Genomic DNA, 19,445 nt, shown 5'->3' with positions numbered 1-19,445 from the left:
CTCCGATTTTCTTATTCATACTAGACATGTTTGTAGACATGGTATTCAGGAGTGACATTAAGTTGATACGGGACATGTTGTGATAGGAGCCCAAATTTGGAGCGATGACACACTCACATGCGTCTGCTATAATCCGCACAGCTTATGAGCAACAAAACAAATGCTTTTCTGCTCCAGAGTATTTGTTTTGTGTACTACGGTTTCACAGACCATTAGCAACGAAAGGAAAATAAAGCGTGTTCCGGAATTCACGGAACCGGCCATCAAATGTCCGTATGTGTCTGGATGACTGCTTTCTTCGTAGATCATCGAGTAGATGTTTTTTGATGAACCGCATATCTCAACTCAAAAACAAAAAAATCGAATAAAAAATTTCGTACTGTGAACTGTGTTCCGGAATTCCCGGAACTGAGAATCATGTGTCCGGATGCCTTCATATATTATCATGCTCATCATGGAAAACAAAATTCGACCCGGGAACCGTGTTCCGGAATTCCTGAAACCTGTCATTAAGTGTCCGCTTGTATCGATGCCTTCGTATTCTTCATAGATCATCGAGTTGATGTTTTTTGATGTGCCGTATTTCGGAATTCCCGGAACAGGCCATCAAGTGACCGTATGTGTCAGGATACCTTCGTATATAATTGCATTCTTCATAGATCTTCGACTTGACGTTTTTTGACGGGCCTCATGCCACGATTATCATAAAAAACGAAATTCGTCCTCGGAACCGTATTCCGGAATTCTCGGAACCGGGCATCATGTGTCCGCATGTGTACGGATGTCTTCATACATGATTGCATTCTTCATAGTTCATCGAGTTGATGTTTTTTGATGTGCCACATGCCACGATCATCATAAAAATAAAATTTGACCTGGGAACCATGTTCCGGAATTCCCGGAACTGGTCATCAAGTGTCTACATGTGTACGGATGTCTTCATACATGATTGCATTCTTCATAGATCATCGAGTTGATGTTTTTTAATGTGCCGCATGCCACGATTATCATAAAAATAAAATTTGTCCTAGGAACCGTATTCCGGAATTCCCGGAACTGGTCATCAATGACCCACATGTGTACGGATGCCTTCGTATATGATTGCATTCTTCATGGCTTATCGAGTTGATGTTCTTTGATGTGCCGTATGCTATGACTATCATAAAAATAAAATTTGACCTGGGAACCATGTTCCGGAATTCCCGGAACTGGTCATCAAGTGTCCGTATGTGTCCGGATACCTTCGTATATGATTGCATTCTTCATAGATCTTCGAGTTGATGTTTTTTGATGTGCCTCATTCCATGATTATCATAAAAATTAAATTCGTCCTGGGAACCGTGTTCCGGAGTTCCCAAAACTCTCCATCAAGTGTCCGTATGTATCCGAATGCCTTCGTATATGATTGCACTCTTTATAGATTATCGAGTTGATGTTTTTTGATGTGCCGCATGCCATGATTATCATTAAAATAAAATTTGACCCGGGAACCGTGTTCCGGAATTCCCGTAACTGGTCATCAATGGTCCACAAGTGTGCGGACGCCTTCGTATATGATTGCATTCTTTACAGTTCATCGAGTTGATGTTTTTTGATGTGCTGCATACCACAATTATAAAAATAAATTTTGACCTGGGAACCGTGTACCGGATATCCCAGAACCGGCCATCAAGTGTCCGTATGTATCCGGATGCCTTCGTATATGGTTACATTCTTCATAGATCATCGAGTTGATGTTTTTCGATGTGCCGCATGCCACGATTATCATTAAAATAAAATTTGTCCTGGGGACCGTATTCCGAAATTCCCGGAACTGGTCGTTAATGGTCCACATGTGTACGGATGCCTTCGTATATGATTGCATTCTTCATAGCTCATCGAGTTGATAATTTTTGATGTGTCGCATGCTATGATTATCATAAAAATAAAATTTGACCTGGGAACCATGTTCCGGAATTACCGGAACTGGTCATCAAGTGTCTACATGTGTCCGGATACCTTCGTATATGATTGCATTCTTCATAGATCATCGAGTTGATGTTTTTTGATGTGCCGCATTCCACAATTATCATAAAAAATAAATTTCGTCCTGGGAACCGTGCTCCGGAATTCCCGGAACTGGTCAAAAAGTGGCAAATCTATATTAAATCTTTATTGAATTAATTGCTTGCTATACTAAGTAGACGATCTGATAAGATTTGTTGAAATAAATTAGTGTTTCTGTTATAATAAAGCATATGCAATGTAAGCTCATGAATGGCCACTTTTGGGAACCGCTCCCAGGAACTGGCCAATTCGTATTACTAATATATGAAGTGCAATTATTATGTAAGAAGGTCAATTCTGACAAATTCTTGTCGAAAAATGTTGAATTCTAGCGTTGTTTTGAAAATATTTATGAAAAACTGAAAATGACCAAAAGTTGGTACCCCACTGCAATCTGGATTTACTCCGGGGTCGTAGCTCCGAATACGATTTTAAACAGATTTTCGAAAATTGGAATAATTTCCGGTTCTTTGGCAAAAAACTGCATCAAAATCGATTAAACAGAAAAAAAGTTATGGCCAATTGAACGTCGATTTTGGTGTATCGAAGAAGGCTTGGTAGTTTGAAGGTTAAGAGCGAATAGGGATGTATTTTATTCTAAAATTATCGATCCGTTTCCAAACTATGCACGCGTATGATGATGGTCACTTGTGAGATTAAAAAAAACATGTTGAAGCATAACAATATGTCAATTTAATTATTATTATGAGTAATGCTAGGTCTACGTGATAAGTTTCAGTCTATATATTGCAACTGGAATCAACCAGTCGTAATACAGAGTTAAATCCATGTGCCACGTTTGAATCCATAAATAGGTAGCGTATTAGCTAATGCCAATCATTGTCTTTCACACATTTACATTTGTCAGCGCTATATGGATTTGGTATAAATTGGCATGTCATCATGATAAAATCAATGGATTTGAAATGTTTTGTTTTAATATAAAAGAATAGTGCTTCTACTCCATATGCATGGTCACTAGAATGCCCAAAATGGCAATTTTTGAAATCGCTGTTCTACACCCCAGCGACGTTTCATCGCGATCGGGTTGGGTCCAGGCCGTCGAACCTGACTATCTCTAGTCAGTGTGTATTCTCACCGAATGAAGTAACAACATTTGTTACCTTTATAACGTCTTTGAACGATTTGGCTTCTTCTGAATGAATAACGCAATGTTTTAAGACCAACTTCACTTGCCAGAAATAAATAGTAATTTCTTATAGGCCAATATAAAAATGAGCTTAGCCTGGAACTGAGTTGTCATTACAGTTGAACTTTTTTCAAGATTGTTGATTTTGGTGGATGTCAATAATGTTCCACGAGGATATATCTGGAACTTCGACGAGGCCAACGTGATTGTTGTTCCAGGTTCTGGAAAGTGTTCCTGTACCTGAGTATCCAGAAAGCATGATGAATTCATCAGCACCCGTCCCCCTCTCAAGAATTTGTATCAAGCTTATAGAAACATTCTTTGAACGTTTTTATAAGTGGCAACCTTTAACAAGCAGCAATAGGGTAAAAAACATGAAAATTTGTAGACGAAAGACCATGCAACGGACTACGACTTATTCCTCTGCATAAATATGCTTAAGGTGACATCATATATTTTAGTTTATTGATATTATTATTAGACCTAAACTGCTCGTTTAATAAATACATATTAATTCCTTAACATTTTTCACATCAGCAAGTAATGTAAATTTCGTTGGCACATTATCACCCGATCTAAGGTGTGAGAATGGGCCAAAATTAATACGTTAGTGAAAAATAAAATTGCTCAAATTATTTTCTGGAGTTATGAAGGCAGTATGCAAGTACATACCTATTATGAATGTATTTGTTCATTTCAAGTTATTATGATCGGGAAACAAGAATTAAGATGAAGCGCTATCCCTGTCTCTGTGGTGGATAACGCACACGAAGGCTTCGTGATCGCCAGCATCAACGGTGTATTCGTATGTAGTTGTTATGCTCCCCCACGGTGGACACCAGAGCAGTACTATCGGATGCTGGGCGCATTAACCGACTCGTTAATCGGACAAACGCCGGTTGTTATAAGAGGAGACTTTAACGTCTGGGCCGTGAAGTGGGGTGGAGGCTAGCCAAAGCAAGAGGTTATAGCTTGTTGAAAGCCCTGGCGAAGCTAGACGTAACACTGTGCACCGAAGTTTCCACTGGCACATTTTGTAACGACGATCGGGAGTCCATTATTGACATAACATTCTGCAGTCCGTCGCTGCTAGATAACATGATTTGGCGAGCTAGTGAGTGGTACACACACAGCGACCATCAAGCGATGCACTACACCATTGCTCGACGGAATTGTATTGTAATGCGGAAAGTGAGAACTGGCGAGCGGAAGTGGAAACTAAAGGATTTCGACAAGGACGTTTTTGTGGAAGTACTTCGTGCTGACAGTCTCACTCTAATTTAGAATGTCGATGAGCTCTCGGGAACAGTAAAGAAAGCGTGTGCCGTGACAGTGCCGAGAAAAATAGAGCCGAGAAACTGCTGACGTCCAGCATATTGGTGGAACGAAAGGCTCGGTGTCCTCCGGATTGCCTGTCCAAAAGCCTGAAGACGCGTTCAGAGAGCAAGATATGGGCAGTCATAGAAGAGTGTAAGGCAATATTCCGGGCGGTTAGGGCCGCTATTAAACGCAAAATAGTACTAATTAAGTCAACCTGCTACAAGGAGCTTGCAGAGAAGTAAACGCTAACCCCTGGAGCAATTCTTCCCGTGTCGTCCAATGAGGCCAGTCGAAATGTGTGCTGACAAAATGAAGGTTATCGTGGAGGGTCGTTTCCTGAAGCACGACCCAACCGCATGGCTGGTGGAAATGCAGGTGACAATCGAATCTCCAACGACGAGCTTCTTGTAGTGACAAAAGGGTGACAGCGAGGAAAGTCCTGGACCGGACGGTATCCCCAATGTGGCACTGAAGACCGCGATCCTGGCGTTTCCGGACATGTTCAGGATAGTCCTACAGAAATGCCTGGACGATGGCTACTTCCCGGATAGATGGAGGATCCAGAAGCTGGTGTTGTTGCCAAAACTAGGTAAACCACTAGCAGATCCAGTATCTTGTCGGCCTATATTCCTGCTGGATACACTTGGGTTTACCAAGTGGTTCTAGAAATGGTTATCCTCAATAGACTGAAGTCCTACGCTGAAAGTGAGAACGGACTATCGCAGAGGCAGTTCGGGTTCCGGAAAGGGATATCGACGGTGGACGCCATCCGCACAGTCATCGCGAATGCAAAGCAAGCATCGAAGCAAAAGTGAATAGGAAATCGCTACTGCGCCATGGTAACGATCGACGTGAAGAACGCGTTCAATAATGCTAGCTGGGTGTGCTGGTCTATGAGACGAACATAGGGCAGAGGTCGATTAGGGTCACAGCGGGAGTACCGCAGAGGGCTCCATACTCGGCCCAATGCTCTGGAATATAATGTACAACGGAGTGTTAACACTGGAACCGCCCAGAGGAGTGGAGATCGTCGGATTTGCAGATGATGTTGTTCCTGTGATAACGGGCTAGATCCTTGGAGAGGTTGAGATGTTGACGGCAGAGACAATAGGCATCGTGGAAACCTGGTTGGCTCGCGTCAAGTTGCAACTGGTGGAGGTGCCCGCGTGCCGTGATCAGCATTGGGGGACAATACTTTCCATCGATGCGTGCGCTGAAGCACCTGGGTGTGATGGTCGACGAGCGGTTAAATTAAAACAGCCAAGTCGACTATGTATGTGAGAAGGCTGCGAGGACAACTAACGTATTGGCAAGGATCATGCCGAACCACGGAGGAGCAAAATGGAGCAGGAGACGACTCCTGGCGGGTGTCTTATCCTCAATACTGAGGTATGGCGTACCGGCCTGGGCTGCTGCGCTGAACTCAAAGCGGAACCGGACCAAGTTGATAAGCACGTTTCGTTTAATGGCCGTTCGTATCGTGAGTGCGTACAGAGCGATATCGTCGGAGGCGGTATACATAATTGCTGGAATGATCCCTATCTGCATCACTCTGGCTCCCTATCTGCGCTTGTACGCGATGCAAGAAGACTGCTCTGAGCTAAGTGGCAGCAAGAGTGGGACAACGCGGAGAAGGAAGGTGGACCCAACGACTAATCCCAAATATGTCTGCTTCGGTAAATAGGAAGAATGGGAAGGTGAACTTACATTTGACGCTGTTTTGTCCGGGCACGAATGCTTCCGGAAGTATTTGCATCGGTTTGGATATGCTTCATCACCCCTTCGTCCGGAGCGTGAGAACGTGCAAGAGACATCGGAACACATGGTCTTCGAATACCCTAGGTCCGAAGAAGTGTAAAGGTCTGGTGTGACAGTTGACAATATTGTCGAAGAGGTGTGCCACGACGAGCATATCTGGGATGCTGTCAAGTGTACTTTACGAGTTACAGAGGAAGCAATGAAGGGACCAACAAAGTAGCGCCATCGGCTAGAGAGCCGTCGTGAAGCCACAAATCGGATTTCGGAAGAAATTCCGCCGCCGGAGAACTCTCCGTCGGTGTAGACTAGGTCCACCGCAGGGGACCAGTTGTATAATACGCGACGTAGCACCGGGTTCGGTCGTCGGGTTGCCAGTAAACCAGACGTCAGGCTTCACCGGAATCGTCGAACCGATCTCGACACCCTATCGGGTAGCTCGTGAGTACGATTCACCGCCGGGAATTAGAGCGAGTAGACCGCGTCGAATAGCTAGCAGTGGGTCGTAGGGGCGCCGCTGAATCAGAAACTACGCCCCACCTGGAATTGCTAGACAGATCTCAGCACTCTGGCCCGTTGAGTAGGCTAAATCCACCGCCTGTAGATCGGGACGAAGCGGGGAGCTGAATGGCTCTAGAAACCGCTCGGTTTCGGGAAAACCTCTCTCGTGGTGGAATTCTGCGTCGGAGAAGACTAGATCCATCGTCAGGGAAAACACCGAGTAGTACGCGAACAAGTCAGGAGCTCAACGACTAAGTGGTGCTGAATGGTACGAAAAGAAATTCCGGTGCTGAAAGGAACAAGGCAGCCGGAGGGTTCGGTAGATTAGACAATCTGAAGTTTGCCACCCACAGCCAGCTTTCCGACTGCCATATAGAAATTGCCAGCCTATGTGGATGGCCGAGAACTGGTGGTGTGTCGAAGAGTGGCGCTGTAACCGTACTGAAAGAACTAAGTAATTGGATTGGGGTATGTGCTGTGCAGATAAAAATACCTCTCCCCAAAGTAATTCCGTAAGGTAGTGCCAGGTAGCAATAAGGTTCCATGCAAGAGTAGTTGTTTTAGCGGGTCAGTAGGCTGCCCAAATTCATTCCCTGAGACGGTGGGTTTTTGTACATATATGAGACTCGGGCCTCCGGGCCTCGGAAAAAAAATTTCAAGTTCGAGCGAATCCTATACATTTCTTTTGTAAGAAATGTAAAACTATCAATTTGAAAATATAGAAGTTTTTTTTCGTTTCCTGAAAAAAATGCAAAATGTGGGTTATTTCATTTTGGTCATTTTCTAATCAAGTTGTTTTATTATAGAGGTTTTAACCTTAGGGTTATTCACCTCTTTTCGGGTTAGAGAAATCTCTTTGGAAAAATCTCTGACCCCATGTGCGGGGTTGGGAATCGAACCTAGGTGAGCTGCGTACAAGATAATCGATATACCAACCACGCTATGCCCGTCCCCCTCTCATCAAGTTGTTCAATACTAGCGAAACCCAAATTTATTAAGAGTCTCATGTTTTTCCTTTATTCATTTTTTTAAAACTAGATTGGCTTCTGGCTATGTGCCTGCTTTTGGAGAAATATTATTGTTCCCACGATTATTAAAAGTTTTTACAACGCACGTGTACTTGAGATTTCGTTAAAATATGAAGTTTAACTTATAAAATACCATAATTCAAAGAACTATAAAATACACATAATTAATTCGATTTACATGGGTGATATAGTTAAGTTCTAGTGAAATTTTTTTACCGATTAGTCTCCAGATCGCGCTTTGTTATTTTATAGATTTACTGGCTAGTTCGAGATATGACTAGTTTGAATTTCGTTCAGTTTCATCTTCGGCGGTAAGATGTTATCCAAATGAGAAATTTGAATCAATCGTTTAAAAATAAACATTCCCGACTCAAATGTTTATGAACACTTGAAGGAAATTCAAAAGAAACGAGCGAAAACTGAAACACACTGGCCCGAACTGTTTTCCTACATAACCATTTCGCTTTTTTACCCTTGCTTCCGTGCTGACCATATTCAAACCACAAAAGTTACGCTTCAAGAAACGTTAGTTTACACCCCACCCTGGGAATAAGCAGTTTAGGCGGACTCCACTATCCGTGCACTTCACCATCATTATACATGTTCCTGCTTTTTTGACTATTAGAACCCTTAATTTGCTGCCAACACGAAACATCAAAAAGAAGCACACATTTTCTACCACACTATCGTGGGCTGGGTACCCGTGGCCCCGTATCCGGCATAGAGAGTCCTCTGGCTCGTAAAAGTCACGAACAGCTTTTGCCAGTTTGTTTCACCCATTTTCTTTCACGTTTAAACCTGCGTTTCCTGGTTGCTGTTGGTGGGAGTGACGTTGGTGTGTTGGGTGGTGCTTCGGTCGGTTTCTTCGATACGGGATGTCGGTCGTCGGGCCATGCTTGAACGGTCCGGACTATACGCCGGGTTTCGAGCACGGTGACGACGATAGGTTGGTGCAATAATGGTGCGGTTTGCAGTTCTGAAAAACTTTCCCAACATTTTTGCTCTGTTCATTGTCTATTTGCAGTCTCCAGTGTTTTAATTTTACTCTCCACTCTAGCCGATTGTTTATTTTTCGCAAACTCTTAGGTTTAATTTGAACTACCTGGTTGCTTGCTTTCGACAGTTTAAGTGTTTCCAACAACGAATGATTGTGATGTAATAAGCAACCAAGTGCCTCCATGTACCTGCCAGGGGTTGTTGTGAATTTGTTCAATTAACATGTTAGCGAGTTTTAGTTTACTCTATAGTTTCAATAAAAGCTGGACATAATTAAAGTGTTAGTACTATCCAGTGCTCCTGTGATTGAGGTGATCAGGTTCAATAAAATGCTTGGGTATTACTTCGGGTGGGATTATGCTTTCACACATCTTCGTTCCTTGAGGCCCTATGGCTTTTTACTATTACTTTTTCCGTCGGTTTGCAAAGTATTCAGCTTTTACAAAACACGAAAATGCTAAAGACACTGTGCACAAGAACAAAATGACCCTTATTAGCCCACCCCTGAGTCCATTCCTAGTCCCACCAGGAGTTCTTGGTCCATATTTGAAGAAAATCGGACAAGTCTAGCTACCGGACCAACGTGCCAGAAGATTGTAAGGGATTTTTCGACAATTTACATGGAGAAACCCGAATGGCTCGCATTTCCATCACTAGGTGGCACTGTATACATCATATTATCACTGTAAGTAAAAATAAGAATAATAATTTAATTGTATACAACTTTGCCGAAGACTGCTAGTCAATACGGTTTTGTTCAAAGAAGTTATTTAACATTTAACGAAGTGCCTGAGTCAGTTTTTCATAGGGCGTAGCAGTGCATGGTTGTGTACAGTACTCGATTCCCACGAGCTAAACATTTTTGTGAAATAAGGTTTAACTCAACAGCATGTTCAGAAAAATTATAGTAAATAATACGAGTCATGTTTTGGTTAGAACATTTTAGTTCCACATGTTACCGCATAGAGGGCGCCAACACGAACTTTTCAACGGAGAGAGAGAAAAAAATAGGTATCTGCTACAAAGTTGTAGAACAGGCATTTTGCAGTATTCCTTCCGAACATCTCGATAGCGAATCTCTCTTGCTATGAAAAGTTAGTGTTGGCTCCCTCTATACGGTCACAGGTGGAACTAAAATTTTCTATCGTATTATGTACTACAATTCTTTCTAAACATACTATTCTGCTAATTCTAACCATCATTTCCCAAAAATGTATAGTTCGCGGGACTCGAGTACTGATACACAACCATGCACCGCTAGGCCCCATGCAAAACTGATTCAGACATCACTTCGTTAAAGTTCAATAACTTCTTTGAACAAAGCCGGATTGACTAGCAGTCTTCGGCAAAGTTGTAGACAACTAAATTTTTCTTTATTCACTTACAGTGATAATACGATGCATACAATGCCACCTAGCGGTGAAAATGCGAGCTGGTAGGTTTTCTCCATGTAAGTTGCCGAAAAATCCCATGAAAACTTCAGGCACGTTTGTCCGGTAGCCAGACTTGTGTGTGTGTGTGTGTGTGTGTTAACCATCCTATCTCCCACTAGCTGGTAGTGATTTACAGAAAAAAGATGTTTGCATGTATTTAAACATTCATGCAAATAACTTGGTTCACGGATTTAGGAAGGTGTTAGCTCAATTGACTTTCCGATGACCCATTTCGTGTACAGTGCCAGAGATGTTCCGAGGTCATCGTTCCATCAGCTAGCCCCGCTTTACTGTAATGTTTGTATCAATTGAATTGTAACATTACAGTAAGACTTTCGATTCCATTTAAGCGGGAAATCGACGCGTATTTAGTATATTGGTTCAATTTGTATATATAACATAACACATGTGTGCGTTGGTCCGGTAGCCAGACTTGTCCGATTTGCTTCATTCGAGTTGGTACAAGTACTTCTGGTGGGACTAAAAATCGACTCAGGGTGGGTCAATTGAGTTTTCAAAAATTCATCATTTTTCTGGGCAGTCTACTGAGCATATTATAGATTTTAAAGACATTTTAAAAGTTTATGTAAAACCACCAATTAGTTTATTCCAATGTCTATCCATGCATGCATAGCGCAAAAATAAACAATTGAACCACACGGTTAAAATAACCGTCCATCATGCTGTGGTAGCAAATAATGACAGAATAATGATGACTCTGCGGAATGGTGGTCGATTCCGACCGGTTGGATGTGGCCAATTCCAATGTTGAACTTTTTCCGGGAAACATCATCGCAGCACATATTCAGCGTCAAAGCCAATGTGGTTCTGTTCCGGATTTCGGTTCTAATTTACGCGAAAAACAGACGAAAAACTACATAATTATTATTGGGTGTAGTTTGGCGCCAACCAACGGCTAGCAGGATTGCAGGAAAATAGAAATGTATAACATACCGGTCGGACATAAAGTTTCTCCATGTGCAAGCGTGTGAATTGTCATGGACGGGGTGGGAAAAGAAGGAAACCACAGTGTTTTCTACCAATTGTTGGTAGTTTTATTGCTGGGAAGTTTTTCCGTTCATATACAAACAGGTGAAAGACCAAGTTTGCGGGCTGTTTTGGAGAGAATTTGAAACGATGATTGGCGTTTTAGGTCTTCATTACTAGCCTTCGTTCTTGTTTTTCTAGCCTGACTCCAGCATTATGAATGTATGAAAGTTGATTGACTTGTTTTGTAGACTATGAACAATGATGGAGGGCCATTTGTGATGGAAATTTGAATGTATAGTTCGTGTCGACTTGTTAAAGGGGCAGATGATTAGCACGCATTTTGCCAGTAAAACTTAGTTGTTGGTTCAGTTCCTAATTTTTATTTTTTATAAATTTTTCTCGTTTGATCCGCTTTTCTCCAATATAAATTTATTTTTTACCAATATATATCAAATATTATTAAAGTATTATCAATACTTTAGGGAAATATGTTGACAAATGGTAAATAATTGTAAATTTTCATTCACTGACATTTCAAATTGACGAATTATCTATTTTAGGGTGACCACATCAGGCGAGTAAAAGTCCAGGAGGACTTGGGGAGTGAAAATCCATAACTTGATGTGTTATAATATTATATGCGTCTTATATTATTCAATAGATATCCTAGAGTCCCAACATTAAGTAATTAATCTAATCTCGGATAGCTTTTGTTAATTGTTTTATCGTTTGTATAGTCAAGTCACGCCATGCGCATAATTCTCATCAAAATGAAAATAATATAAAAACGATACAGACAAACAATAGAGTGACTCGGTTGAAGATCCTTTGTACGTCACAGATAACTTTATGCATATTATAATTAGTGCGTGAAATTGGTAATCGGAGCATTGTGCGAAGAGCAACGTTTATGTTAATATTTTCCAAAATAGCTGGGAAATCCTGTTGATCAAGTTATTCTTGGTGAAATCTGCAATCCTCAATTGATTTGGTGTGATGAAATATCATGAGATCGTTTGCAATGGACTGATGTGGAATCTTCATCACTAGATATACATGATTGAAGTAAAGAAGTGACATCAACGGTCCCAAGTAGTATTTCTGACATAGCAGTAAATGTGGGTCCTTGGCATTCTCAAATATCTGTGAGGTATGATCGATAAAACTGCAAAAACAACTGTCGATCTCACTTTCTATTTCTGTCCGAATCAGACTTACAAACGAGCCAAGTGAACTACAACTGGTCGGTGTTAAGTCAGATCGGACTAAGTCGCAAAATATAAAAAAATGAGATATTGATAGCACTGGGTAAAGAATTTCTGCGGCTACATTCGACTTTTACCAGTATTGAAATATGTAACAAGAAACAAGAATTATAGCCAAAATTAATTTCCAATCATAACGTGAAGAATGTTGCGATTCAAACTTTAAACCCGTTTTTCTCGAAATCAATACTTTGTCACTTAGTCCGGTATGACTTAACTCCGACTAACTAGCAGTCTATCGATCTAGTGTGCACTGTCTAGAGAACAAAGAAAACATTTATTCTTGCCTTGAGTAAAGTTGACGAGAAAACTCTGCTCCGACCCAACGCTGCTGTCGTTGACTTCAAATTTTGTTCATATACGAAAGAGTTTTCGTGAAGTGGAATTCCTTCTGAAGGTGAAATTGAGCTTAAATCTATCATTATCTTCTCTGCAATGCAGTATTTATATAATTTAGCACATTAGCCTAAGCCAAACGTTTCTCTGCAGAACAACTTAAAACACGTGTTTGAAAGTGCCAACATTGAAATTAAAATTTCCATGTACATAAAGCATGACTCATCTATATAGTCATATACATGACTTATCAGCGAGGTACCTCTTTTGAGCTAACGCAAAACGGACACCTGCTGCTTGGAGAAACATCTGCCCAGGTATTCCTAACGGTGTCATTGTGGCGAAGATGCGGGTCGAAAGACCTATTCCCTCCTGTTTGACTATAAAATACAAAACTCACAGCAGCACTATTAAACAATCTACATTATGCACTCATGAGGAGCAAACTCCTACGTGCAAGTACCGCAATCAGACAGCTTACCATGGAAAACCTTGCGCGGGAGATGCAGAGGAGATCTCAACAGATTGCCAACTCATCTACGGCAAACCAATGCAAAACAATGGTTTCTATTACAATATCTGAACCACAAAAGCGTTGCCAAATTTGTGGCTGCTCTTTAGGCTATAATAACAACCGCAAAGATTATTATTTCTCGTCTCGTCTGCAATTGTTGTGTTACTGATAGGGCTTCTCCCGAGAACCTACACTTAATTTTTTCTGCTAAATCTTAACTTTTTCGTATCTTTTACCGATCAGCTGAGATCTCAGTAAACATTTTTTTGCTGAGATCTCAGTAAAAGTGACGTTTGATAGCTGAGACTCGAAAAATATTTCACCGAAAATCAGCAAACAAATCCTACTTTACTAAGATATCAGATATATTTCGGAAGGGCTCTCTGCCAGAATCACTCAGTGCAATTTTAGACGATTCGGTCAATGCCACCCATTAAAACGCTACTAAAAGAAAACTGCAGCGGACTGATATTTTGATTGCGACATTGAGTGTGTAGTTCAGATGTGGGGGCGTGGAGATGTCATGATCGCGTTGGTGCAAGCGTTTATATATTCGCACTTGAGACCGCGTGTATAAATATATAAGTGTTTCACTTAATCACCGAAGTGCTTTTATGTTTGCAGTATCGTAATTGCGTGGATAATCGTGAAGGGCTCGAGCGTTTATATGTTAACGTGTTTGACCGCGTAGGCGATTGCATGCGGCGTGTGTTAGCGTGATGTAGCTTTGCGCGTATAAAATTGATTGTATAACCGTCTACCCATTTACGTAGTCATATAGGTTCTTGAAGTTCGCGCGGACTATGAGTCTGACATTTAATTTTGAGGGTACGGTTTAGATACTAGAAGAGAGTGTGCTCCCCTATATCACTAGAGTTCCCAACGATGGCAACCTTAAACGTGTATGGAAAAAATCCGTTCATAAATTCATGAACTAAAGATGACGATTTCATTAACTGAATTATTTACGAAAACCGTGACCAAGTTCCTGAAATTATGAATAATAAATCTCGTACTCATGGAACTATTTGTGCTTTCGAAAAACTATTTCGCCTCGAATACATACATAGCGTTATATTGAAATGTTTGGTTTTGTTGCTGTTGTTCAGGAGCTTGTTCGCGATTTCTGTTATTTCTCATCACGACACCGTGCTTTGTTATATTTATGAGTTTAGTATCGGACTTTTCTGTCAGACTATCGAGATTAATGTTCATGATTTTAGGATCCTAGTTACGATTTTTGATGCAATGTTATTTATGTTTATGATTTCAGGAACTTTGTCATGATTTTCATAATTTTTATTCGCGTGGTTGTCATATTTTTCACGAATAGAGATTTACGTTTATTTGCGTTAATGATTTCAGGATCTTAGTTACGATTTTTGATATTTTTGTCACAAGTTGTGTGATGTGTTTTCATGATTTCAGGATCTTAGTTATTATTTTAGTAATTTATGTTCACCGTATCGTGATATTTTATTCTAGAGCTTACTTTCGTATATTACAGTGGAGTAATATGACTCATGTTCAAGATATCAGCAGTTTTATTATGGTATTCGTAATTTCTCTTCGTCTTATCGCGATCTGTTATTTTTTTGGTCCTAGAAAGTAAAGTTTCATCCAATCAAAGAGTTCGCCTGAACGTTTTTAATAAATAAAACCCTATTTACAATTATGGCACATGCCAAGTCTTGCCGTAAAATAGTGCAACCCTAACTCTCATAACGTACCACTTGCCACAAAGAAATTACTAGAGGAATTCTCTCCATTTCGTAGTTCCGATTTCCGCTTCCAAACATCCTGCTATCCAATTTATATTCTGAGGCTCGCTCAGTCACAGCATTAATTTGATCACACTCTAGATATGCTTTCATTCAGTTTGTTCATTATTCAGCATAAGTCGGTGGTTTTGCCCCACAGACATCTCCCATTTATTTCAACAAGAAACAATGATGAAACGGATGGACAACCATCCGATCATAAATGGCATCAGTCTCAGTGAGAATGCCAGCTGTGGCCAACTCGTGCAATGGCCAGAAGAGATCATAACTGACATCCCCATCATTCGCTTTTTGATGGCGAGTGAGGAAAAGCTTTTCCTGCGCTAACTCACATGGTTACATATCAAATCTCCGCTCCGTTCATTATTTTTCCATTTTTGGCCCAATTCCCAACTCGTTTCGCAAACATTATATGACTGCGTCCAGAATGGAACGAGTCTTTTCGAAATATGTAGCTGCTGTTGTTACATGTTGGTGAGAAAATTTATATAAAAATAGCACAAGTCTTCAGGGAACGGTTGAAATACACTTGTCGGAGGAGCAATGGAATGCCAGGAAGTGCTTTCTCTTCAACTGTGTTACATTGGATGAAGAGTAACCACATTTATATACAAATAGCCAGTGAGCAGCTAGCAGCCATCCATTTCCTCTCCAATTTCCATATTACCATTTATATTTAAATATCCTTGTTTATCTTGAAATTTTGTGCGTGAGCTGTGGAGAAGTAATTTCCGACCACAATTGCTTGTTTTTCTATTTAGCAAGTATTAATAACAAAATTTGATTTTGTTTTTAGTAACGAGTCATAATCAAGAAAGCCACCAACAGCAAACCCAACTTCTTCTGCTGTGGGTTGCCTGAAGATTAGTTAGATCAATTTCTACTGAAAGCACTAGGTTGCAGTGTTGGTTCATAATAGATGTAGACGTATGATGATGCACGTAAGCGTGCTGCAAGATTGCCCTATTTATTAGTAATGTAGCGGGTAAACTTTTTATTTGATTACGAAACTTTACGCAATTTCCAAAGTTTGTTGGGACTTGTTTTAGATTTCGAGCATAAATTTCATAACTCATTTACTGCATCCTTTCAAATATTATCAGCTCTTCTGATTAAAAGTTCCCTTCCTGTGTATTTAATTCAGGCAGAATCCGCTCATTAGAAGGTGTTAAAATCCATAAAACGTATAACCAATTACTTTCGTCATATTGGATTGATACAATGTTATTATAAACTTACACAAAAACGAGATATTTCATCGAGATTAGCTTTCTTAAGTTACTGTACTTTATTCTGTAGATTGAAAAGTATTATACGGCTGTGCAGCCTATGATCGCAAATCAGTTCCATAAAAATAGGAAATCCTATAAAAAATTGGCCAAATATGCGATCATAGGCAGTGTGATTCACTAGGAGGTCAATGACAGTTTATTGTCTCACTCGGGACAAAACCAGCTTAGAGGATACGTGGTATCTGGCGGATTGAAGTATCACATACACTTCACTGTGTTCCTACATACATGACGTAAAACGCGAAAGAAAACAGGCGCCCTCAAGTCAAGGCATTTCTCCGTGTCGAGGACTGAATGGCTGGTGGGATTCAATTATGCCCGTCGCACACGGTGTATCATGGAACTTACCTTTGCTGGGTCAAATAGATATTTGATACTGAGGAATATTATGTGAATTCGGACGACCACAAAATACGACCATCGCCAATTCGAACAAAACTATAAAGCTGTGATCGGTTTATGAATTTTAATGGTTTTCTCTAGAAATTACAACACTTTGATGCTAGAGAAATTTTTTGAAAGGGTGTAGACATTTTGGCGTGCATTACCTTCAAAACAACTTTTTTCGATTACCGTATTTTATGCAGCAAAATTTTCTAAGAAAGAGTTACAATAAATTAATACTTCGGCACAAAAAATATATACACAGAAAAACATGTTTTTTTTTTAAATTCAATATGTGGAAAACCCATTTTTGAATTTTTTAAATATGTTGCCAACAAAAATCTAACGAGGAAACAAACATTTTGAATATAATCGCATGATGGAGAACTAATCTGAAAAAAAAGTTTTTCAAATAATAACTTTATATGTAATAAAATTACATCATATTGTAAACTAATTTTGATGCCGGTACTGCCGGTTAAATATACCCATACTACTAACCACTGGGGCTGTCGATCCTATCGTTGAAATACACAGTCAGTCTACTTATAGCAATCGAACAAGCTAGTTCGTTTTTACTCCGCGATCCGAAATACCTGAATAGTTATCTACCGGCTCTGTGCATCGTTGATTTTGTCGGGAAGTAAGGCCGTGAGTTCGTTGGGCTGATAGTGAAGATCGGTCAAGTTCTGCGGTATGGACACAGTTTACAAGCTGTAGACAGTTAGATCAATTGGTACAATACGAGGCGATCGTAGTCAAAAGTTCTAGAACTATAGAAATCGGTGGACAATAGTGGGACAAAAGAACCGCGTGGTTAGTTAAAAAACATATGGTTATCATAGATACGTGCTAGTGACTGGTGTGGTATCACATGTTCTGACCAAGACCATATGTCGGAATCTGAAGAATACGAGAGCGGAAGTGAATTCGGAAACACAGGTGCTGATAATTCGCGTGATCAATTTGTGACATTGCGAAAAACGACCAAAATGTCTCGAGATGGTGAACAGGATGCCGCGGCGCTAAGGTTAGAATTGGCGGCCAAAGAAGCTGAAATCGAACGCTTGCAACATCGCTTAACTATCGCCTCGATGGAACCGGCGAATGTCCAAGATCGCGCAGTTCGTCGTCCAGATTTCCGTGAATTGAGAGCAGGGATGCATAAAGCACAGCACGAGAGCCTAACACGAGCTGAGCGGCCGCTTTGCACGAACCAAAAGCAGTAAGCACTGATACCGCTCGTGCTAGGTAACCTTCGTGCTCGAGCTGTAGTATTCGAAGAGCTAGCACAACGAGTTAGCACGATAAGCTAGCACCATGAGCTAGCTCGGTAAGCTGGCACGAGCAAGCTCGATGAGCTAGCTCAGTGAGCTAGCACGAGTTAACTCAATGAACTGGCACGGTAAGCTTGTCCGATGAGCTAGAATGGTGCAGTAGTGTAAGCTATGGAATGAAAGAATAGGACAAAGCAAGAAATATGCGTTGGTGAATGTGCGACAGGTTGCTGAAAAAACGATGCAGGCATCATTACTCACACTAACGTGTTGTTTTTTATTCTGCTTAGCTATAGCTGAGCTATAGCTCCGTGCAGCGTGCTAGCTATCACCGTGCTAGCGAGAGCTCTCGCTCATCGGTGCTCGTGCTACTTGCTAACTCTAGCTCATCGGAAACCAGCGCAAGCACTAGCTCAATGAATTTAGCTATGGCACATTATGAGTCAGTGCACAGCAATAGGAAACGGAGCAGCACCGTTCTTGTGCATGCCTGATTGAGAGAATTGGTCACTAAGTTCAACCCAAAAGACGCCATGTGTCTATCAGCGGAAGAGTGGATCCAGGAGATCGAAACTACGGCAGTACATTACGATTGGGATGATGCTACCAAATTACATTGTGCTCGTTTGAATCTGGAAGGTTCGGCAAAGTTGTGGTGGTCTGGAGTACAAGATGTAGCTACTACATGGACGCCGTTTACGCAAAAATTGGTTCGTGCATACCCGTCGGCACGCGATCCAATTTACTACCACAATCAGATGACAACGCGTCGAAAATTGAGAGATGAGACGATTGAAGAGTACATTTACTCTCAAGTTGCTTTGGGTAAACGAGCCGGTTTAGCTGAAGGTGTGGTAGTGAAATACGCGATCGCTGGGTTAGGAGAGTTCGTATCCAAATGTCGAGTACAACTCGGAGGAAAAATCGAAACAGTTGATGAGCTGATGTCGCAGTTGAAGTGGATGGAGGGTATGATGGATACACCGTTGGAATCAACTCATGTGCGAACAACTGAGAAGAAAGAAAAAGTTATTACGTGCTATCGATGTAATCAACCTGGACATAAGGCGATCGCTTGCTCAAAGGTGGCTGAAAGATGCTGTTATAGTTGTGGTATTAGTGGCCACATGGCGAAAAATTGTTCAAATATGAAACAACCGAAACCTGGACCCTCAAAAATGCAAGTGGTAGAAGAGGAAAACAATTTCGTTAAATTGGTTGAGGTGGGAGGAATGAAACTGAACGCTTTGATCGACTCGGGGTGCAAAGTGTCTACTATTCAGTATCGGTTCGCCGATAGGGCCGGTGCTAGTGAAGTGACAAATACAACGTTGGTCGGTTTTGGTGGCAAAAAGGTGGATGTCGATAAAATGGTGA

General features: G+C 41.0%; 1 protein-coding gene across 1 annotated transcript in view; it reads right to left on the bottom strand.

Annotated features, from left to right (window-relative positions):
* LOC131687176 (uncharacterized) overlaps positions 1 to 6,974 on the bottom strand; it is a 71,813-nt gene extending 64,839 nt beyond the window's left edge. The window contains exon 1 of the mRNA XM_058971229.1: positions 6,805 to 6,974. Coding sequence (XP_058827212.1) covers positions 6,805 to 6,974 — 170 coding nt within the window. The remainder of the gene's footprint in view (positions 1 to 6,804) is intronic.
* Between the last annotated feature and the right edge of the window lie 12,471 nt (positions 6,975 to 19,445).

The sequence above is a fragment of the Topomyia yanbarensis genome, chromosome 3, assembly GCF_030247195.1.
Source record: "Topomyia yanbarensis strain Yona2022 chromosome 3, ASM3024719v1, whole genome shotgun sequence".
Taxonomy (NCBI): Eukaryota; Metazoa; Arthropoda; class Insecta; order Diptera; family Culicidae; genus Topomyia; species Topomyia yanbarensis.
Note: the sequence above shows the minus strand (reverse complement) of the source record. Positions and strands in the feature narration are given on the sequence as shown.